At 34.7% G+C, this 23,359-nt stretch overlaps 3 protein-coding genes, 2 non-coding genes and 1 pseudogene across 5 annotated transcripts; 3 read left to right on the forward strand and 3 right to left on the reverse strand.

Annotated features, from left to right (window-relative positions):
* Positions 1 to 1,340: 1,340 nt before the first annotated feature.
* On the reverse strand, positions 1,341 to 5,620 carry LOC123215431. The gene is made up of 8 exons (XM_044635512.1): positions 5,470 to 5,620; positions 4,877 to 5,113; positions 4,375 to 4,574; positions 3,880 to 4,230; positions 3,585 to 3,785; positions 3,349 to 3,419; positions 2,210 to 2,349; positions 1,341 to 1,771 (listed from the first exon to the last, which is right to left on the reverse strand). Exons 1-8 carry the CDS (start codon positions 5,507 to 5,509, stop codon positions 1,413 to 1,415), a joined length of 1,599 nt encoding a protein of 532 aa, XP_044491447.1. The 5' UTR covers positions 5,510 to 5,620; the 3' UTR covers positions 1,341 to 1,412.
* Positions 5,621 to 5,995: 375 nt separating this feature from the next.
* On the forward strand, positions 5,996 to 6,082 carry LOC123217822. Its single transcript, XR_006502557.1, has one exon. It is a non-coding gene; the product is annotated as a small nucleolar RNA Z102/R77 (small nucleolar RNA).
* Positions 6,083 to 6,149: 67 nt separating this feature from the next.
* LOC123217823 lies at positions 6,150 to 6,233 on the forward strand. The gene has a single exon (XR_006502558.1). It is a non-coding gene; the product is annotated as a small nucleolar RNA Z102/R77 (small nucleolar RNA).
* Positions 6,234 to 10,590: 4,357 nt separating this feature from the next.
* On the forward strand, positions 10,591 to 12,010 carry LOC123216523 (1-aminocyclopropane-1-carboxylate oxidase homolog 1-like). Its single transcript, XM_044636959.1, has 3 exons — positions 10,591 to 11,200; positions 11,273 to 11,594; positions 11,690 to 12,010. The coding sequence occupies exons 1-3, from the start codon at positions 10,659 to 10,661 to the stop codon at positions 11,945 to 11,947; spliced, it is 1,122 nt and encodes a 373-aa protein (XP_044492894.1). The 5' UTR covers positions 10,591 to 10,658; the 3' UTR covers positions 11,948 to 12,010.
* Positions 12,011 to 12,104: 94 nt separating this feature from the next.
* On the reverse strand, positions 12,105 to 18,890 carry LOC123216522 (transcription factor bHLH155-like). Its single transcript, XM_044636958.1, has 11 exons — positions 17,834 to 18,890; positions 17,561 to 17,731; positions 17,212 to 17,296; positions 17,029 to 17,070; positions 16,074 to 16,133; positions 15,122 to 15,241; positions 13,766 to 15,001; positions 13,574 to 13,675; positions 12,939 to 13,079; positions 12,640 to 12,765; positions 12,105 to 12,421 (listed from the first exon to the last, which is right to left on the reverse strand). Exons 1-11 carry the CDS (start codon positions 17,935 to 17,937, stop codon positions 12,338 to 12,340), a joined length of 2,271 nt encoding a protein of 756 aa, XP_044492893.1. The 5' UTR covers positions 17,938 to 18,890; the 3' UTR covers positions 12,105 to 12,337.
* Positions 18,891 to 21,637: 2,747 nt separating this feature from the next.
* LOC123216386 lies at positions 21,638 to 22,297 on the reverse strand (annotated as a pseudogene).
* Positions 22,298 to 23,359: the final 1,062 nt, after the last annotated feature.

A 23,359-nucleotide genomic window follows, 5' to 3' on the forward strand; every position in this document is an offset into this window, starting at 1 on the left:
AAAAGTGCTTATTGTAAAAGGAATGTATTTTGAATATATTGGATGATAAATTATAACCATGCATATGCACTATTCACTAACCTCATGAAAGGCAAACATCTCTGAATGATTTAAAAATGTTATAACCAAAGTTTGTTTTATAGAATGTCGTAATATTGTTGTATTTTTATAAATGAAAACATATTATGTTTACGAATAAACTTTATGAGAGTTAGAAAGATAATTTATATCTACGTATTCAATCAAACTAAAATTTTTAAGAAATTTAACATAATAAAATAATCTCAAATATTTAGTTTTACATAAATAAACAAGACAAACGTTTAATGTTATTTCAATGTTGACAGAGAGTTAAACCAAGTCAATGAATTTTATCAAATATACTGGGTTGGTGGATAAATATTCTTTTTAACTGCATTCGATTTGCAAATCTCATGAGTCAGGACCTGCCCCTGCCATTTCTATATTTATAACATATTTTCACCTTTCCTCATAAGGTGGGAATCGATCTACTTTATAATAAAAACCACCAAAGCTTTTTACTCATGAGTCAACCCATTTGCCGAGGGTTGTTCTCTACTTTTCCTTGGATGCTATAGATTACAAGTCTATAGCTATGGCAAAATCATAATTAACGAATACCGCCAAGTAACTTTTTTTTTTTTTTTAAGGTAGATAATGGTGGGGGAGCTCCATCGTCATCTAATTGTATGTTGGAATTCGACTGCTTAGATTTTCTATTCTTATATTCTAAAATTTTTCTACAAGCTTGGGCTTATTTAAACTTTTCAAGTACCTAAAATGGCTGTCCCCTTTCGGTGAAGACAAGAGACCAAGGAGAAGGCTGAGGCGGCCATTTGCAGAGAAAGCTTTACCAATAATTGAAATCCATATTTTGTCTTGAGTACTCCATTACTGTCAACTGTGAAAATTTGTTGATTGTTTTCTATATGTGCAAACAAGAATGCAAGACTAATAATATAACAATCAACAAATGTGCAATGTTATATATCATACTTTTGATATACATATAATGTGTTATTATGTAATTGAATATTATTTTATCTTTATTTTAAAATCAAATTACATAATGATACATTATTTATATACCTAAAAGTATATACACATAATTTTATTATATTAGAACAATATTATATATATATACTTTTGATATATAATTCAGATATATAGATAATATATTATTATACGATTGGATGTTATTTAATATTTAATTCAAAATTCTCCAACCATATAATGATACATTATTTATATACATAAAATTATTTTTGCTTAAGTTTCAATCAAGATTTTATGAGTAAAAGTTGAAAACTACTGTCGTATGCTGGTAGTTGATCCAAAACTTATTAATTTACGGACTGTCAAATCAAAATTTTAAACATTTTGGATTTTGGCTACCTGAATATCCATTCATCACTGGACCCTGGCAAGCCTTTTAGTACATCTCGTAAAGCATAAAAATGATTATCACATTTGTGGTCTGAAATAATGTTGCCCGAGAGCACTATTCTCTGGAAATGTTCACCAGGATGTCTTTTCCAGAGAGTGAAAAATTCCCTACCTTCCTTGACACTGCCACTGGTCTGAGTGTCGACATCCCTCTTTAGACAGTATACCGTACCTGGTACAAATAACTTGTCAGCTACTGTACCGGCAGATTCTTCCTTCTTAAGGACCGTGGCATTCTGCATGGTTGATTTTAACGTTGAAGAGATGATAGGAAAAGTAGATGATTCTTTTCGGAAAAGAACATCTGTATAAGGAAAAGATAAGTAACATGAACAATCCAAATTCTAATCAACCTCAAGTAAATGCATTAGCAGAATATAGATCTCTTTTACATGTTGAATAAAAAGAAAATGTATCCTAATTGCAGAACAGGCAACTCTTCTGCAGCCTATGCAGACTCTACAACACAACTGCTTATACTGCCAAAATGTGTCTTTAGTATAAGCAAAACACATGGTCAGAGGAAAAGCTACATAATACTAAATAATGACAGAGAATCCAGCCTCAGATCATTTTAAAATCGAAATTCAAAGCAACAGCCAACCTCAAAAGAACAGAAATTGATCATAGAGCAACATCAGATCCTCAACACTACTAAAAAAACCAAAGTTCATGAGGACTAGAGTTAAAGATGAAATTAACTAAGCATTTTACAACATTATACTTGGCAATGTGGGCCTACCAGAAGAATCATTCTTGCATCTGAGCTTTGCATAATCTGAAAGTTTTCGAGCTACATCTTGCATTGAAGACACCATCTGCTTTGCATTTGTAACCATATCTAAGACATTTTTCCAGTCTCCCTTGTCAACAACACTTAACCTATACCAAAACCAAGAAGGATGTTCCAAAAAATCTTTCCACTTTACAGAAAACTCTAGATGAGAATGATATTTGATGCTCAGACCATTCACAAGTCATTAAAAAATTACATTATGTGAAGGGTTGTCAGGCTTTAGAAAGGAAGAGCTTTGGTTCTATGATTTTGATGCAAGAATAAATTGCAATGCTGAAATGATCTTCTTTCTCAATTCACTTACAAGATACAGTCCTTTATGATGTATATTCTCAAGTATAAAATATGTTGGCTTTTTTTCCCATTATATTTTCTTTCTCCTACATCTTTATTGCTTTTATTTATTATCTTTGCAGAGTCAGAGTTTAGTTGTTTGGCTGAAACAATTACAATCAAACCACTGCAGATGCCCTTTCTTATAAATACAAGAATTCTCAATGCAGCTGCTATCTTGACATCTTGAAATTCATACTATCGACCATTTGAAAGTATGGCAAAAGATTTTACAAAAAAAAAAAAAAGGAAAGAAAGAAAGAAAGAAAAAGGGCAATATAGTTATTCATACTAAATTAAACTGAATGTTATAAATTTATCCAGGAAGAGATTCAAAGTAAAATTAAACAATAAAATAAGGTACAAAAGATTTTATGACTAAATTCATAACTTTATCACTATTGCAGAAAAACCTCAACATCTGCTTTAAATATGACAGCATATACACATATCCAAGTTTAGTATTGCAATATAAGTTATCCTTTCATCGATATCCAACAGTCTAATACATAATTGCAGCTTCCATAATTGAAATTTCAATAAGTGAAACCCTAAACTAGCAACTTCTGACAACCTGAAATCTAAGGAAACAAAAATGTAAACTTTTGGCACCTAGATCTGCAATCTGAAAGCTAAATATGTTGCCAATTACCTCCAGTAGCTTAATTGCTTATTCACAACACATTTATGTTTGTTTTCACCATGTCCTAAATGAAAGGTACTGAATCTAAAACATGCAACTTTGTACTTACCAATCAGTTCGAAGAATCTCACTCCTCAGCCTTGACAGGGAAGTTATACTTAATCTAGGTATTATATCATCCTGCATAAAAGGGGAAAAAAAGAGAACACAGGAAAAAGTGACAATTAATAAAAACAAGACAAAACTATAACACAGGAAAGCATTTTACAAACATAGAGTTGGAAAGAGTTTTTTCCCTCCAATAGACAAACCAAACAGATAATGAGATGCATAGCATTTACCTACCTGCATAACCACAGTAGTCACAAAATCTGAGCAACTTTCAGCAAGTTCTCTGGATACACAAGGTGGAGTTGCATATCCAACAGCAGAAACAATGTCAGGACTAAACCCCAGCTCTTTGAATGACTTTTTACGGAGCATTATCGCAAGTAAAGAAGCAGTAGCACCACCAAGCGAATGACCCACTAGCCTTAACTGATATCCCTATAGATGAAATAAACTCGCTAAAAGAATAAATACTTCTAATTTATTTCATCCTCTTTAAACATGAACAACAAACAAGTAAATTATATAGCACCTCATGATTCTCTAAGCAGTGCCTTATGGTTCCAATCTCATGTCTAAGAAACCAGCGGGCAGCTTCAGCTGTACCAAAGTGAGTTGAATAACCTTCAAATGTGACTTCTTCATTGTTTGAAGAAACAATGTCAGTGATGAGGTCGTACACATTATGAGTTCCACGAATTCCAAAAATTACAAGCTTTTTACGAGGATCAATTCCTATATAATATCCAGGCCTCATCATGCTGAAATATTTTTCAAATTTCAAAATATTGCTCTCTTGAAGCATGCTATGTCTTGCAAGACCTGATGCACCACCCTTATAAGAGCCTTTTGCCAACTCAACATGGTATATGAGATCTTGGACCTAAATTACAAAGCCATTGCCTAATGAGAATTCTAAATTATAATAAGCTGAAAATTGAAGTAAAGAAAAATTTAAAACATTTCAAAAACTATGAATATTTTGTATCAAGAACTCAGATATTTCCTCAATAAAAATGATGATTACAATTGCTTCTGATGTAATTTGAACACCCTTAACATCCTCGAATGGATTTAAAGATGCTTGACGTAGAAAAATAAGATATAGACCGATTGCAAGATCACTCAAACTCCAATCTCCAATCCCAATCTTACTCCGTTGAATGGTTGCGAGGATCTCTGTTAAAGATCGACTGCTTGGGGAGGATTTGTGGCCAGCTACACTTCCTGCATGTCAGAGTTTTGAATCAGCCTCCAAACCAAGGCAACTGGAAAGCGTGGTAGTGGTGTTGAGGACCAACACTCCCACAAGGATGCTAATCAAACACCATCAAGGATCGTAATTAAAGAAACTGTATATGTTAATCAGGTCGAACTTGCTTAAAGGCTTGCTCTTAACCCTGTGTGATCATCCTTGCAAATTAGATGACACATAGAACATAACAAACATGCACAGACCTGATGGAACAGCCCATCTGCACAATTGCAGAGCTGGTTCAACAACTTTTGTGAGCCAAGCGAGTTCTAACCTCCATTTACCATCACTGACATCATCATCACCAGAGCTGTATTTTGCAAGCTCAGAGTCATTGTCTGCCTCTTTTCCACTTTAGGTCTTGAAAAAACTTGAGGTGCATCCTTGGCCTTGTTCAACACATCAGGTTGTATCTTATCTGCTTCTGACGAATGGCATCGAGATTGATCAAGGATAACGTACACAGAACTTATAAGCACTTCTGGTGTCATCAACTTATTTTTAGTATAATCTACAACATAAAAAGGTAATAACTAAGCAAATAAGCCATTTTTAGCTGAATAAATCAAACCAAAACCGCAGAAATTAAAATTTTAACTCAATGCCGGTTCCTAAAACCATCATCAGGCTAGAAAATCTTCGCCCTAGCGGCACTTAACAAGTTCCATTTGAAATGAACAGCACACGTATCAGATAGTTCTTACGCAGTGTTCTTAAGCTTCCTAAATCTCTGAACACAACCGTAAATCCTCAAAATGTCCAAAAAACTAGTGATGATCATTAAGATAAACAGTTATTATCTACAAATTCAGGGTATGATGAATATATGACATTAAAGAAATGAAAATTAAAAAAAAAAAAACTTACAAATGTTACGTATTAACCGCTTGACGAATTGATTAGCCATTTCTGAGTGAGACAAAAGTAACTTGCTGAGTTCCTTGGGGTTATAACTTATATGTGGCACCAAACGAAGTCGAACTCTGTCATGGGGGGCCTGAGAAAGGGGAGGTGGTTGTATTGGGCCGGGTTATGTTATGTCTAGTTACAAATTTGAACTCAATTCATTTTTTTACATCATTTAAGGACTGGGCTTGGATTAACAAAAATTTTACTCCCTTTTGGGCTACGTTTCAAGTGGCCGTCCCTTCCCTGGAATTAAAAGCGGGTCATTAGTCAAATTTCGAGTTTCTTAGGGGACATAAATTAATATAAAAAACATAAAGGACTTCTTGAAATTCACCCCAAACGCAATTCATCGCTCTATAAATACCTTCAACTAGGGCACCGATCTCAACTCTCCTCCGCCGTCCCTCTGCCTTTTCGTTTTTTTATTTTTTGTAGATTATTGATGATTGATTGTTTTCAAAGAAGTATTTGATTTGAATGTGGAGAATGAAATGATGATTTTATGATTCCCTATTGGTTTGATAGCCGTGATGATGGCATCGACCTTTGTATTAGCTCTATCTGATCATTCTCTTCACTCGACATTTTCTCCATATTCATGTTTTTTATTTTTTATTTTTGTGGTTCAATTTATAGGAGAATGAAAGGATGATTGAATATGTTTCCCTATTGGTTTGATTGCCGCGATGATGGCCATTTCTAGTAACTCTATCTGATCATTCTCTTCTTTCTGCAACAATTTCAATCTGTGTGTTTTTGAACTCAGCACATTTCGAAGGCTTTTCAGGTTAATTTTTTATGAAACCTGTTGAGCTCAAAACATGTGCCAGATTTCGACAATGTCAATCTGTTAAAGCATCCTGCATTCTTATGCTGGATGATTGATAAGAGTTGACGAATATTTCACTAAGTCTTGTTCGTTACTCTTTTCGTTTAAATTTCTTTCTTCTGGTAATCATGTTATAAGGTTTAAACGATTTAAATATGACCATTTAATCTCATTCTATTACTATTCAATAAGATACATGATAAAGTTAGTTCACCACATTGGCTGTTGTTCAACTGGTTTGTACTGATAGATCTAGACCACTTGAATGGGTAGCCATAATAATGTTGTTCAAGTGGATGGCTAGGCTTTTTCAGGCAATTATGATCATACTACCTTTTCGCCCAGCATGTAAAGTTCTGTTTGACATTAGCTGAAACAATGGAAAATAACTAGTAATATGCCTTGTATTCTTACGAAAAAGTGCTTTTGACTGAAAAAAATCCAGCCCAAAAACAATGCCTCACCTTGCAACAGGAAAAAATTGGCCAATCCCATAAATTTAAAAAGTTAGTAATTTCCAGGTAAAACATAGATCCCACTCTGGTAACTTGAGTTGGTCCTCAAATTATTCAAAATACTTTTAAACTGTGTTATTCAAGCTATTCAACAGGAAAAAATTGGCCAATCCCATCAATGTTTCATATGACAAACAATATAACTATGTTGTTCATGCCATCATATTCATGTATTACTGACTCTCAGACGACTGAAAATTCAAGGCCTAATCGTTTGAGTACAAAAAATCTGGACTGAGTGCAGGCAGCTGCTATAGCTAACAGCCATGCTGTCCATCTAATTCAATCAGCGAGGACATCTTATCAGAGGCTACCTGAGATGTATCAGATGCAGCTGATTGATGTTTTCCTATCAATTTCAATCGAGGACAACCTTATTTCCATGACCTCAGCCCATGGATTTGACTCAGTTTACTCGTTCTTGCTTTTGGAAAATTATTTTGTTGAATCATGGAATTATCAGAATAAAATTCTCAAGAACAGTTCTAATCATGCCTCAGGCTTCTACTCTTGATGTTTCTATTGAAATTACACAATACCATGGATCTAACACAGCTACAATTGGGGCAGTTACAATGAGTTTTTTTTCTTTTTTAAGCACTTATGAAGTATCAGGCGTGCGCACACCTATTGGCACAAAACAGTGTTGAACAGGAAATTTCTAGGGACCTACCCAAAAAAAAAAAAAACAAAGTTCTAGGTTGTTCAAAGTTTCTATGTTAACTTTGTATTTCTTAGGTTTAGTTCATGGTCCAAAAGATATCAGATTTGAGGCATTTACAGTGATGTAAAACCTAAAAAAGAAAAAAATGTCACTTTTAAAAATCTTTTAAAATATATTGAGGATTGTTGTATATATAAGGGGTATTTTTCAGATGTTTAAATCTCACATTGCTCACATATAAAGTTTTTAAGTGAATGGCAGACAAGGGGGTCGGCCTCATGTGCATAGGAATTAGGGCAAAGGCATAAGTTTTATGGAACTTGGTGGATTTTTTTTAAGTATATATTAATAGAAAATAAATTTAATAATAAAAATTGAGGTCAACGAAATCAATGTAAACTCATCTAAATAGAAATAAGATAATAAACTATATAACTAAAGAAATAAACCGGCCCAAAAGTTAAAAAATATGCAAAATAAAAACAAAACAACCTTGTGACATAATACACTTTCCTAGGTTACGAAAATTAAAAAGCGAAGACTCTCACTTTATATTAAAGACTTATCAAAAGTTCTTATAAAAATAGGGGTTAAGAGAAAACACCAAAACAAAACGAAACTCATATACAAACAAACACCTAAAAGCAAGGTCCACTAAGGAAACCAGCCCAAAGAACTCAAAACCTTTAACCGCAGAAGTTAATAGTACAGGCAAAGCCTTAAACCTTTGCTTCTTCGAGGTAGCACATGTTTAAGAAAAGGAAGGAAACTTCAAGCCAAGACATAGCAGACCATATTGAAGAACGACTAAGGCACCAATCAAAGATAACCCGCCAGCAAGCCCACTTTTTGAATAGACCAAACAGATTTTCATATTCTGCAATCCAGGTCCTAAAAGGCTGAACTGCATCAGAGAAAACCGGAAAGCATCGATGGATCCCCTTGCATGTGAGAAATCTAGTCCATTTTCTTACCATCAATTTTAGTTATGTATTTTTTGGTTTGGTTTGGTAGAACGTTACACCATTAATCCCATTTTAATTATGATGCCGATATATATATATAAAAGCCAAACAATGGTATCGTTTTAGGCCAAAACACTGCTTCCCACCCAAGGTTTGCTGAGATAGCAAATTCTCACCTTAAAGTTTCAAAAAGTCAGATTCTTACCTATTATATTCTTTTGTTAATGAATTTCGGTAAGCAAGAATGTTATTTAACATAATTTCTTATATTTTCTTCTTTCTTTTCAAAATGATTTATGTGTTGAGGATGAATTATAATTTTTTAAAATATTAGAGATATAATGAATTTTTAGGGTTTTGAAATTTTGAAAAAAGTTTAGAGGTTTTTTTTTAATTTTTAAAATTTTAATATGACCCTTAATAATTTTAAAAATGATTATTACACCCAAAAAAATGAATAAAAAACAACATTTTAAGGTTAGAGTTTTGACATCTTTAAGGGGTGTAAATGATAGCTTTTTAAACTAATAAAGATATATTAGTAAATTTATAATTATATTAAATATTAATGACAGTTTTATAATTTTAATAAAAGGTCAAAATAATCAATTTTAAGAAAATCAAGTAAAATTTATAATGAAAATAGATAATAAATGAGAATGTAACTATATAAAAACTTAAAAAGGATGAGAAGGTGTCATTTTATCAAACATGGGGTTGGATATAGTTATTTGACTTTTTTTTAATTTTATTACGGTCAATGTTCATATATTCTAGTGCAGCCAAGTGTCATTTTTTATTTATTTCAACTAGAAAAAAAAAATTCACTTAGGACTAATATTATATGTATAAATAATAATATATTATTATATAACTAAATAATTAAAAATAAAAATAAAAAATAAAAAATATAAATATATAATATATTATTATTTATACATAAAAACTATACACATAATTTTATCTTTCGTTCATTTGTATCAATAGAGATATCTCCGTAGTTGCATCCTCTTTAAATACATTTTTCTTCCTCTTGATTTATATCAACAGAGGTATCTCCCACACGCATCTTCTTTAAAGACGTTTTTTCTCTGCTCTCCTGGAAAAATTCCAGAAACTTGGTAACTCTTCGAAGATTATTCTCTCACATAGAATAAAATTCTTAAAGATAAGGATTCTTATTCGAATTATAAAACAATCATACGTGTCATTTAGCCTCTGTAACGATGTATATACATTATGAATTGCACCTCATATTCTGATAATGACATATCATTGCTTAGCTTTTATGTCACTGTCGTTTCTGTATTTCTTGAGGCATGTGTATCATCAAATGAAGGCTACTTCAGCCTTGAATGATATTCGCAAAAACAAGTCTGGTATCAGCTGTGAGAGATATATGCCTCATAAATAAGGAAATATTGTCTAAGCATGAAACTGTGGGCATCCAGTGACAAATATAAAATATAAATATCTCTCCCAAAAGATGCTTTGTTGCTTTCTGAAATTTATACGTATTCTATCATTACAAAATTTCTGTCGTCGTGTTTCAGATACGTCCAAAAGTTACTCAAGCAAGCAAGTCCACTTGAACGATAGTAAAATTTTGCCTGCATTCCACTTCGGACAGACTTGTAGCTGGCTTTGCGCTCAATGGCTGACTCACTCAATTTGGTCACTTTCTGATTAGATAGACTGCAAGTGCAACCCAGTTCACAGTCACTTACAAGCCAAGCATTATGTAAGTCAAGAGTTTAATCTTGAAATATCACATAATAGGTTTGAAATCATCCGGGTTCATTGTGCAGACAAAGCTTTTTTTATAGGACTGGAGATATGAGATGGATGTGAGACAACATCATATTGAGAAATAGAGGCCAACTGTTTGAGAAGGTGAAATATAGCCACTGTCATTGCGGTGAGAACATTCCGTGGGAGCCTATCAAGATTGTGAGGGTTACAGAAAAGTCCAAAAAGTGGGGTATCAGGTTATCTTATCAGTTTCTTTCGTTCAACATAAGAATCTTTCTACTCTTTCCTAGTGCTTGAGTTGTCATTTTCATCTAGCGTAAGCATCTTTGAAGTTATTTACACTCTCCTTGAATTCATCACCAGCGCCTTAAATTTGGCCCTAACCGCTGAAACTTATCATCAGCACATACCATTTTTCTAAAATGGAAGTCATTTCCCGAGCCGTGAAATCTGTTTCAGAAGATTGTTCATCTTATGACAAAGCTAAGGAAGTGAAGGAGTTTGATGGGACTAAAGCCGGAGTTAAGGGACTAGTAGACTCTGGTGTAATCAAGATTCCTAGATTTTTCATCCATTCCCAAGAAAGCCTCCCAAAATCGTCTGAAACTAGTAAAATTTGCCTACAAATTCCACTGATAGATCTTCAAGGCTTCGAAGGTTGTCGACTAACCGAGATAGTGACTAAAATTCGTGAAGCGTCAGAAACATGGGGCTTCTTTCAAGTGATTAACCACACAGTTCCAGTCAGTGTTATGGAAGACATGATAGAAGGGGTGAGAGGATTCCATGAACAACCCAAAGAAGTGAAGATGGAGATGTACTCTCGTGACAACGATAAACATGTAAGGTACTTTTGCAATGGAGATCTACTGGTGGCAAAAACAGCAGCAAATTGGCGGGATTCAATAGCATTTGATTTCCACGATGGTCAACTGGACCCTCAGTTCTTTCCTCAGATATGCAGGTATAGATATATATAAAAAGACCCTTGAGGCAACTTTGTAATTAATTGAATCTGGCATTGGCTGTTTTGCAGAAAAGCAGTAAGCGAGTACATACAACATATGATCAGACTGAGAACAATTTTAGCAGCTCTAATATCAGATGCTTTAGGGCTACCAAGTGACCATTTAGCAAGCATGGAATGCATGGAGACAGAATCCTTGTTGTGCCATTACTACCCACCTTGTCCAGAGCCAGATTTGACACTTGGTACAGCCAAGCATACGGACCCATCATTTCTCACTATTCTTTTGCAAGACAATATCGGTGGACTCCAGGTTCTTCATCAAAATCACTGGATCGATGTCCCCTTTGAACAGGGAGCTTTGGTCATCAACATAGGTGACTTCATTCAGGTAGGTGGGAGGGATAATCAAACTAATTTGTACACATGCAGACCTTTCAATGTTCTAGCTTAAGAATAAATTTTTTTTTTCTCCTTTTTGTGTAGCTTATCACCAATGACAAATTCAAAAGCGTGGAGCACAGGGTACTGGCAGGAAGCGTCGGACCAAGAATATCAGTTGCTTGCCTTTTCTATCCAAGTACGATGAAAAAATTTAAACCCTATGGACCAATAAAAGAGCTTCTATCTCAGTCTGATCATCCACCCATTTACAGAGCAACTACTTTTGCTGAATTTATGGCACATTTCCGGTCCAAAGGGCTAGACGGTAACTCAACCCTTGCTCATTTTAAATTAGAATGACTTATGGTTGAAATAAATTAGCCAATAATGATAATATTATATAAAATATTTTGCTTTGTTTTAGTTTTCTAATCATATCATAGCTCACCTTAACCATCATTAAGACCTGAAAGACCAATTAAAGAAGTTGGCAGCAACCATTACAACTACAGAGAACTGGATTTCTAAGGCACTCTTATTACAATTATCAAGCTTTCAAACCAATGGACTTGATGGCATCTCCACACAAAATAAGAAAAAGCAAAAATGATCTTTGATATTACAGTTTTCTTTTGATCTCCCCTCTTTTGGTTATAAAAATGAAGTCAGGGGCCAAATGCCATAAAGATCAGAAATGTCTCACAGAGGAACCAATGTGAATGTCTCCCAAGAGATGGCCAGCCTCTTTTGTTAGTTGCACATAGTCTTTGATTGCAATATTTGTGCAAGAGACCACAGGACATCCATTCTTCGCACAATTCTGTTTTCCTGTCCCTGTATTCATCAAAAGTTCAAGATTATTTCAAGATTAAGCAATGATTTACACAATGATCTGACTTTGTGAAAGGATTAATATAACATCCTAGTCCACTAATCCAGCCTATTGTCAAGATAAAGCCATGCAGCCCACATGCACAACCAGGGCTTTGTGTTTTTTTTTTTTTTCCAGAAAATATATAACACATGATTCATCCAGAAGATATGGATCATACCTCAACCACAAAATATATCCATGTCTTATCACCATGCGCTTCTGTAACTCCTTTTAAGATTGTCAGACCCAAGCTCCTGATGGCTTCTGCTATCTCAAGAAAGTGACTGCATTCCTCGCACAGCATCTGAACAAATCAACCAGCACACTTATAAAACTTAGCTTTCCATTTGTAAGATTATTTTGTTATATCTTATTTTCATTTATTATCTGTATAGATTATATACTAATTATAGAAACACTTGTGCATCCACCAAAACAATAACTAGTTGCAAAAGTACATACATGACTTATACATACCTCAACAAGCATCTGTCCATTCCTGTTTAGGTTCTCCACAACAATTGAACAAACTTTCAGATGGCTTCCTACCTCTACAGCCCAGCTTGAACCTTGTTCATAGTTGGATGAATCCTGAATGCTTGTAACTTTCTGCCGCATCTGAGAAATAGCAACAACATGTCAACAGGAAGAACAACTGAGGAACACACCCAAGAAAAAGAAATTATTTTTTATATGCTCTTCCTATGGGCCATGGAATTTGGAATGCCCTGGCTACCAAATATCATTGCAAAGCCAAACAATTCATCAAATAGGATATACATGACAAGACAATCACAGAATGGTTGGCTTCCCATTCCCAAAAACTGCTTGCTGCCCTTACAGAGAAATAAAGAAGCTTGATTTTCAGAACAGTTGTACAAAGTTTGCAGAAACTGTTCTCTAAACAACCTTCGTTTCATCATCTTACCAGTAAAAAATATATTCATAGTATACAAATGTGAATTTAGCAATCAGAGAGCCTTTTTGGTAGAAATCACTAGAGAAAATAAGCCCCCAAAAAATTCGAATTTAGCAATTAGGCTTCCTGAGTTCTTTGTTTACCAAACCAGAGGGTCAAGATAATCTAGGATCTAGATGTCTGAACCTTTTACCTTTGACTCAGCACATTTGCTGAGCTTGTCAACATGCTTAGTGATGCTTTGCAGAAAGAGCATGTGCTTGATTGTTCGCTCCAGCAAGGAATCAATACTACACTGCAAATTTTTTGAATTTTTCAGCACATATCATGGAAAGATTTTAAATAATAAAGTATTGAAAATATCACAGTGGAAATGTTCAAATACCTTTGATCCATTTGGCACAAGCTCTCTCAGCTCCTTGATACGATCCTGAATCAGTTGTCTGTCCCTTGGCCTAGGCCTACAATTTTCACCAGGTCTAGCCCTCTTTTTGTTGTTCTTAGCTGGTTCTGAAGACCTGTCCAACTGTTCACTACAAGTGCTTGGACAAGTTGATGAAAACCCTTTTGAAGATATCACACCACACACATCTGATGAACTCAAGCACTTCTTTATGTCTTCTTCTACAAAAGAGGATTGATTTATTGAATAATCTACTGAATTAACAGTATGCTTAGTCTGGCTAGAAGGCTCAGGCATTTTTTCAGCAGTCAACAGTGACTGTGACTGCATTGATTTACAGAATAATCTATCGCTTTTAACATCACTGCCACCATGGCAAACATTAGCTACTACTGCTTCTAGAAGACTCTCTGAGCCAGAGCCAAATGACAAGTGGCTGCTGCTTATCACCTCTGGCATCTCAATGGTTTCTCCAGCATCAGCATTTTCTGGTTCTCTTTCATTATAGATACCTTTCTTCAGAAAAGCAGGTCCTAGTGCTTCATGCAGCTCAGAACCAGCAGAGAACTTCAAAGATGTGTCTGATGGGTTTAAGTGATTGAATTCAGTTTGATTCCCTAACTTCTCGAGATCTTTATGGAATTTCAAATATGATGATTCAGATACACACAACATCCCATTTTGATAAGAATCCATACATTCAAACTTAACTCTGTTATTAAGAGTAGAGTCAAGCGGGTTTGAAGAGAAATATGCATGATCAACAACAAACTTTTCAGCTGGAAATGCAACACTACATAAATTTATGCTATTGATGACAGAACTGATTGAAGATGGAGGGACACCTTGCTCTGATACTGTGCCTAAATCTTTCCAGCTATTAATCTCCCTTTCTCTCATCTGGTCCCCAATCAAATCTATCACCATTTCATTCTGATGCTGCAAATTGATAACATTTGATTTTGGCTGAAGTAATTTGTCACTTCCATCACTACCTAGGGCAGAAAATTGAATCCCTCCATGCTTATTGACCACTTTAACAGCTGTTTTAGGCTGAGTACCAGACACAGAGCATATATAAGAATTATCACCATGTTTCTCAACGTATGGGAACATGGGAAACTGAACATTTGTTTTTTCATTGTTTACAACTTTATCTGAATTGCTCATGCAATTAGGAATAGTTTCTGAATTTAAACTCTCAGTAGGAAAATCTGGCTGAAAGAGAGAAAGAAAGATATTATTATTCTCATCATTTACATGTACTTTATATGCTAAACAACAGTAAATGCAGATCTGTGCTAAAAAGGTAAACATGCTAGAAAGAAAGAAAGATACCAGGGATAATGCATTCTTCATACTACATTGCATTGAACTAGAAACGTGCTCTACTGAAAAATCTTTAAGGGTGAAAAAGATATCTCTGATATGAGTCACCAGTTTCATATCCTCACTGACCTGCTCCACCCGATAATAAATAAATAAGCAAATATATACTCATAAATAGAAAAGGGTAAAACAAATAGGTCTAAATACAGGTAGACAATGAGTTGCTGGTCAATTTAAAGCAAATATGTGACATATTTAACCTCATGGCAGTGAATGCTGAATGCAAAAACTCCAGGAACCTTTTGACAACCATAGTGATGTATCCAGCACATACTACTAAGAGTTCCAAATAGTCAAGCCAAAACACACCCCCTTTTTTTCATTGCTTGGTAAGCAAAATATATACTGATGAATCACCAACCAAGTATAAAATAAGAAAAAGAAAAAGATACTTCAAACAAAAATACAAGGCCTTGAAGTGAATCATGTATGTGTGTGATTCATTAGCATGTTCCAGGAAAGTCAATAAGCAAAATCAACCGTACACGATGATTAAGGTTTTCTGTGCTTTAAAAAGTCATTACAGGAAGATTAAACATTCAATTTGTTGGCCAAAATCCAACTTGGCATTGGGGCCAGTCTTCCTGTGATACATGGTATGCACACTGCCCTCACTTTAGTAGGCCACCAATCCATTTCCTAAAAATTTCACACAGAAAAGTTCTCTACTTCTGCTTCTCATCCATAGCTAGTTTGGATTCATTAAGAGATTTATATCTTTCATAAAATGTTCGTCTCATAAGAACAGATTGAACAGACGAAGTAAAGGATCTTTTTAAAGTGTAAACCATTACATTTTCAAGCACTGATTCAAACCCCATCGGAAACCTACAGATATCAAGTTTAATATATAATATGCATAATTCTGATGGTGCACTAAGAAGGATAGAAGTCATCTTACTTTATTCAGAGAACCAATCTGTACAACTCCATGTGGACCAACAGCAACAACAACAATGGTCTATAGAAAAGAAAAATACTACTTTGTCAGAAAGATGCTTTGACAAGCTATAAGGTGGCAGAAAGGCCAACCTACTTAATAAAAGAAAGTGTTCCACAACTCAAGAATGGTGTCTTTCATTGTGCAGATGACAATCCACAATCACTACACAAGAAGATAGAAGTTTGATACATTTCTTATCTTTTAGGAGTAAACTTATAATGAATTACAAGTTCTAAGTTGTTTCAAATTGAGGCCATGAAACCAAAAAATAAAATAAACAAATTAGACATTTGAAATAAGACTGAAAGCCTTTGTTTCCATTAAAAGCAAGCAGTAGGGCTTGGAGTGCAAAATGTTAACCCCAACAAGTGACAAACCAAGGATGAGCTAAACTGAAAAAAATTGAGATATTTACCAAGTAGAAAATTATCGTCGAGATAAAAATGACAAAGTGTCAACTGAAGAAACTATAATGTGAAGAGTTCTTTATTTATTTACCATAAGAAACAAGTAAAATGTAAAGGTTAGCCAAAGAGATTATCAAAAAGAGATAAGAAACTCCATGATTCATAGAAGAAAAAAAAGTAAATGCACTACTAAAAGAATGCAATGGAGATCACCACAAGAGCAATTGTTAGACAAAAATGATATATGGTGACGTCATATCCATCACTACTTCAGATGGGTGTACATGAGAATTAAAATGGTAAAAACAGAGCCAGCACTCATGAATATGACCTATTGCATTGCTGATGCAAGCCAAGAACAAAGTGATAAAAAAGAGTTGGTGCCTAACAAAGTGAGGATGTCCTAATTCTCACTTATTTTGCTAAATACTTGCTTAATCAATACTAAAACAAATTACACTTCAAAAAAATAATACTAATAATAAAGGAAAATACAGCAAGCATACCCTGATCCCAGCTAAAAATTGGCTTTGCCAACCATCACAGAACTGAAAAATACACAATCAAAGATTCCTTATAAGAATGATTTGAGAACAAAACAAATTTCAAAATAACTATAAAATATTATCCTTTTCAACAGGAAAAAGGAACTAAAATTATTCAATACAATTGCATAATAATTAGCAAACCTCAATGGATGAACAAGAACCAGTAACATGTTGATCTGCAAAGATCCACTGATGTTTTCCAGTAACCGCAACCTGCCCAACAATCCTGTAAAACAAATGAGAAAATCGACTGAGTTTGTGGAAATCTTAAGAGACATTCGTTCACTCATCTTTAAGTTCTCAACAATTAAGCCCTTATTAGCATGTTATTCAACCTCTTACTTGGAATTCAATCGAACTAGAGGTTATGCTAGAGTCTCACCATATTCACCAATTCCATACTAACAAACACAGCATTAGCAGCTTTTCATCATTATTAAGCCAAAATACAGAAAACTGAATACTTATTCATGAGTAAAAAAGGACATACCCTTCCCCCAAGGAATACACATGATAAGACATTTTTGCCACAGCCAACCCAAGGGGATCATGTGAATAATGCCCACCATGCATATTTTCAAGTGTCTCATATGAAGGCTTATTCCCTAAAGAATCAAGTTGTTCACAATTGTCATAGTAACCATCTTCCCATGTCAACACCCTGCATCGAATTCAACAACACGGAACAAAATCACATAAACACCTTTCTTGCTTTCCGAAATAGCATTTTATTAAGAAACTTTACATTGCTTATTAAACTCACATGCGAGCCCGATGTTTGAGCTTCCAAAAGACGGCGTACTTCCACTCCCTATTGAAACAGAGGCTTTTAAGTACTTGGTGCAGCTCAGGACTACCAGTATTCATCTTTTTTCCTCAATGGAAAACACAAATCGTGAAAAACTAAAACACACGGAACTGTCACCTCTCTTTTCTCTCGAAACAACAAAAAGAAAATACAAAAACACAACGCCCCTCGGCCCCGTCTCGTTGATTGTGTTCAGCCTGAAGCTAAGCCTAGCTGCCTCTATAAGACCCTCTACCAGCTTGCTTTCTCCGCAACCCAGCCCGCGGCTTTATCGGTGGTCCTACTGTTGCCAGTAAAAGCCAACCCCTGCCCATCCCTCCTCTCCTCAACCAACCTCACTCAACCGCCAACAACTTTTTTTACAAACCCTAACTTATTCAAAATTCTCCTCGCTCAATGACCAACAATCACTACAAAAAAAAAAAATCAAATTTCCTAACAACGCGGAGATTCTGTCACTTGTGTTCGATTGTGCCATAAAAAAAAAACTATAAGGAATTTTCTCCGAGATTGAATAAAGAAAAAACGAAATTAACTAACTGTTTCAGGAAAAAACAGAGTACAGTGTGGGTAAGACTAGCTTATATCCGACGACATGGATCAATCAACCAAGCGAATCACAGAATCAATTTCTGAAAAAAATTGAAAATTGAAAATCCTTTTCAGTCTCAGGAACAGAAAATGGAAGGTATAAGATACATAGATTAATAATAAAATTTAAATTGTATGTGAAACGGAAAGCAGAAGAGAAGTTTATGAGTGAAAACAAAGACTGAGTTAGAAAGAATGTTTTTTGCTATTGTTTGACATAACGTCGCTTTTTATACACCACCACCACCAGGTCCACCACCACCTATATAAACATCCGTTCATTTTACCTTTTTTGACAAAAGAAAACAAAGCGTCGCATTCTACCATGCGCCGAATGTGGCAGTACGCACATTATCCTACGCATCATGCGCATCCACCCACCTTCTTAACACTACAGCGCAACAGTACCGAAGGCAAAGGTAAGAGCGAGTTGGGTTTACTTGTTTTGTTTTATAGAAAATGAAAAACGGAGGGTTATGAGTAGAGTGGCGAACAAAATGATGCATCTTTCTTCTTATCTTACCATTCTTTTCAACTTACCATTCTCTATTCCCTTTTTCAACAATCATTTTATAGCGAAAAAGTTTGACACCCACAATTAACATTGTCCCCATTTCATTTCTTTTCTGTAAAAAATATGATCATCCAATGGCATTCAAATTATCTTTTTTTCATGCATGACACATTTATTGAATTGCAGGGCACCAATTTTTGAATCCCATGATTTGTTTTTACAGCATGATGTTTTGTGATTATTGAGAATGATTGATGAGGGGGATGGGACTGATTTACTGCTCATCAAGAAGAAGAAAACAAAATAAGGAATGATTATATGATCAATAATCATCAACAACCAACCATTCAATTCATTCACCTCCTTCATTATTCATCTTTCATCTAGCCTGGCCTGCTGTTTCAAAAGTGGTCAAAATCTTATCTTCATATCATGCAATTCATTTACCATTACCAATTTTTTTACTTACATGTTTGTAAGGCTTTGAGAGAAGAAAGTCAACTAGTTTTAAATCGTAAGTCATTCTCTCTATGTACAAAAAAATAACAGAGAAAGAAATGAGAACAAAGAAACAAAGTACAATCATGTGCTGTCTTTCCGATCAAATTGCCAAACATATTTTTCAAGCATTTGTTGATTAAATCCATTATTCCCATATGAGGTAGAATTAGTCATTAACTTTTGTTCACATTTTTACATCTGGAATCCAAGTTTCTCCCTTTTTATCATTTATTATTATCTCTTGTTTATTTTTCTATATGGAAGTTGGGAACCAAAATCATCCTAATCAGATCTTCTAGTTTAGCTTTTTACAAACATGTAATCTCAGAAGGTGACTCCTTAGTCTTCATTGTAATGAGTAATGGTTTGATCTACCCTAGTCAATATAGATGGGCGTGACCCATTGCAATACCAATATTGTTAAAAATATGATGTATATGTGACACTAGTGTCTGTCCATTACACATTAAATTATTTCTTTTAGTTGGGTATCCTTTGAAAAAAAAGAGAGAGAGATCATGTTTTAACATGCACAAGTTCATAACCCTAGTACCCACTTCAGTGCCCAACAAAATCTAACTATAGGAGAATCTAATGATGATTAGCATTTTGCATTAAAACCTCTCTAGCCAATTATTTTAATCAAAGTTGAGTGAGATTCATGATTAGTTTGATTGAATTAAATTTTTATTAGTAAAGTCAGGATTCACGTAGAAATGAATGGACCAAGTAAAAGAAATTTTTTTGTTATCCAGGAGCATGGAATCTGCCCCTTATGGTGTTACAATCACAGAAAATTGGACAAATTGAGTTGTGATTATGAGGATTCATTTGATTGTTATCTGATCAGAAATGAAATTCTACCCACCATGGAAGGCATAGAATACTTTCTAAACACACTCATTCTGGTCAGATTAGGTGCTTAATCCAATATATAAACACTTGGAAGATAAGGTGGCCTTAGTGGCATTTCTCAATTCAACACACTACTTAGTGGAATTTCCCATCCATTTTAATTCTATTTCTTCCTCTTCCCCAACTAAACGAAACATATTCATGATTATTAAGAATTTATTGCCATCAATATGACTGTAAGTTTGTTAGTGACTTGAAATAATGCACAGTTGCAGCACTTGGTTTTTGAAGTTATGGAGGGCATTTTTGGCTGAGCAAAACATGCTTAAGATGAAGATTAATGTATTTCAACAGTGAATAGTTACTGCCAATACAATCTTTAGGAAATATTCAGATACAGCAACAGGGTTAAGTTTGGAGCTTATAACGCTCAATTGGTGGTATTCCAGAGTGAGTATCAGCTATATAATTAGTAAGAAAATCTTTGTAAATAAAAGGTTTGTATAGCTGAGGACTGCAGCTGTTAACCGCATTTTTTGCAGGTTCAATATAGCTGCTATTAGAAGGATGAATGAAACTGGCAACAGTTGTTCGTGCCTGACTTGTATTCATTACAACTCTATGGTCAACACTTCTTAGCTTGCCATTGCTGATAATTCGTATCCACAGTGACAATTTGAATGCTAGATAAGATTTAATAATCTACACACACAACAGAGCCTCAAGGTTTTGAGTGTTATATTGAACTTAAAACAAGAACCTTATTATCCCAAATGATTACATGCATTTCTTAATGGGGTTACTGATGATGAATGATGATAAATGTAAGGACCATTAGAAGTATTTTCAATGAAAGCCATGAGAAAGGAGAAATAATAGTTATGCACCTGTAAAATATGACCAATATTAACGGTAAATGCATGAGGGATAGGTTCAACACCCACCCATTGCCCATCCTTAAAACACTTGCAGCCGATTCACATCTCCTTGGAGAAGAAGAGTTATGAGATTCACATCGCTGTGTTGAGGCAAGCCCAATGTTAAACTGGGATCCGGGCACGGTGGGTAGTGATTTAATGTCATCAATTGAACTTGGCTCAACTCATTCTCAAAGGATCCCAATTCAAGTCCCAATCCTTCACGGATCATATCCAAAACCCACAGACTCAACTTCCTCACCTTAACCGAATAATTCCGATCATCTCTCTACAAGATTAAAAAAAAAAAGGTATTCTCTTAATTAATTATAAATTAACTTTGGAAAATGGGATGAAAAACAAATAAATAAGTTTAGAGCATTACCGATATTGGGCAGGCTTTGTTGGCCAAAATCGCATATGTTCCTCGACAGGATGACGTGTCTCAAATTATCCCTCCAGAAATGCACCTTTTCGTTGACATAGTCTATGCTTGTGTATAATCTACAACTTTTCTTTGGATCTTCAGAATATAAGCTGGCTTTGTCCTCAGGAGGCAGCTCGAAGAACTCTTTGGCAATTGTCAATACATCATGCATTTGCTTCTCCGGGACACCATGATTGATCAACTATTACAGTAAAACCATTTCCAAAATAACCACTTTTATGTGTTAGCTGAGAAATTTCGAATGAATAAACCATCTATTCACATAAGAAATAATCAAGTACAGCCGACCTGAAAAAAACCGTACTCTTGAGAAGCCTTCATACTTTGCTGAATTTTTGTAGTCCGATCAGTGTTAGTTTCTCCTCCAAGGTCAATTACTGGAATGATTTCACACTGAGAACAGTAAAATTCCCAGGTCTTCTTTCTGGTGGTATTACATAAGATTCTGGCACGGATTGAATGTTGCACTTGGTTGAAATGAGCTTCTCCATTCCCTCAAATAAGTTGAATGTCAATGAATTGCTAGGAAACTCAGTTTGTATCAAGCATCTGCACCACTATATAGAGGAAGGTCAAACTTTAGCACATGAAATGAATTGATTTAATTTATTTATGCTTCGTATGATCTTAGTGGAATAATGTCATAGGCCACGAGCACAGCGATAGATTTAAAAAAAGCTAATCAACCTGGGAATCAATATAGTTTGAATCTTCCATTTGGGCTTTTGGTTCATTTAGGCCGGTTAAGGATAGCTTTGAGATCATGGTAGAAGGCCAGTGGGCGAGGATCCATCTCCATTGCCACATGAAGCGTAAGTGAAGTTGTCAATTGTTTTACTTCATATATATATATATATATATATATATATATATATATATATATATATATATATATATATATATATATATATATATATATATATATATATATTTACATGTACACTGCGTACTTAAAAATGAGTAAACAGAGCATTACTCGTGATCAGGTTTTACGAGAATACTGGAGTATATTTTTGGTCACCTTGTATCTCAGATAGTTAAACAGAAGAATTTATTGTGTGAAGTGTTCCTCCAGTATGCTCTTCTAATGTTCCAAGCTCGCGAATTCTATATTATATGTATCAAAATAAGAGATTTCTTCTATTCAAGTAAAATCTAAAACAATATCCAATATTGACGAAACTGCATATTGCATGGAACCATAAAAGTCTACAAGAATTCATCATTGCCGACGTTTCCAGAATAATAAAGGGAAAAATGATACTATATCAAGACTTGCGCTGCCAGCACTTGAATCCTATCCTTGAACTTAAGAATTAACACCAACCTTGAGGCCACCTATGACGAGGATCCCATCTGGGGAATAACCATCTCTTTTTCTTCGAATGTGATTCCACGGCCGTAGCCTTCTCCTTCCTTCTAAGTTTTGAGAAAAATCCTCTACCGCTGCGGCTTGGCGTTGGGGCTGCAAGTTCAGGTTGATGATGTTTGTTTGCATAAGTTGGGTTAAGTAGTTAAAGTCATCATACTCAGCAGGGAAGATCTCCTCACGAGTGCGGATTGAGTTAAGCTTTAGATACTTTTGTTCAAGTGACTCTTTGGGTATGTTTCTTGCTAACAAGGGAGAAGCAGCGCCCCAGTGATTGGTGCCCAAA

This window comes from Mangifera indica, chromosome 5 (assembly GCF_011075055.1).
Source record: "Mangifera indica cultivar Alphonso chromosome 5, CATAS_Mindica_2.1, whole genome shotgun sequence".
Taxonomy (NCBI): domain Eukaryota; kingdom Viridiplantae; phylum Streptophyta; class Magnoliopsida; order Sapindales; family Anacardiaceae; genus Mangifera; species Mangifera indica.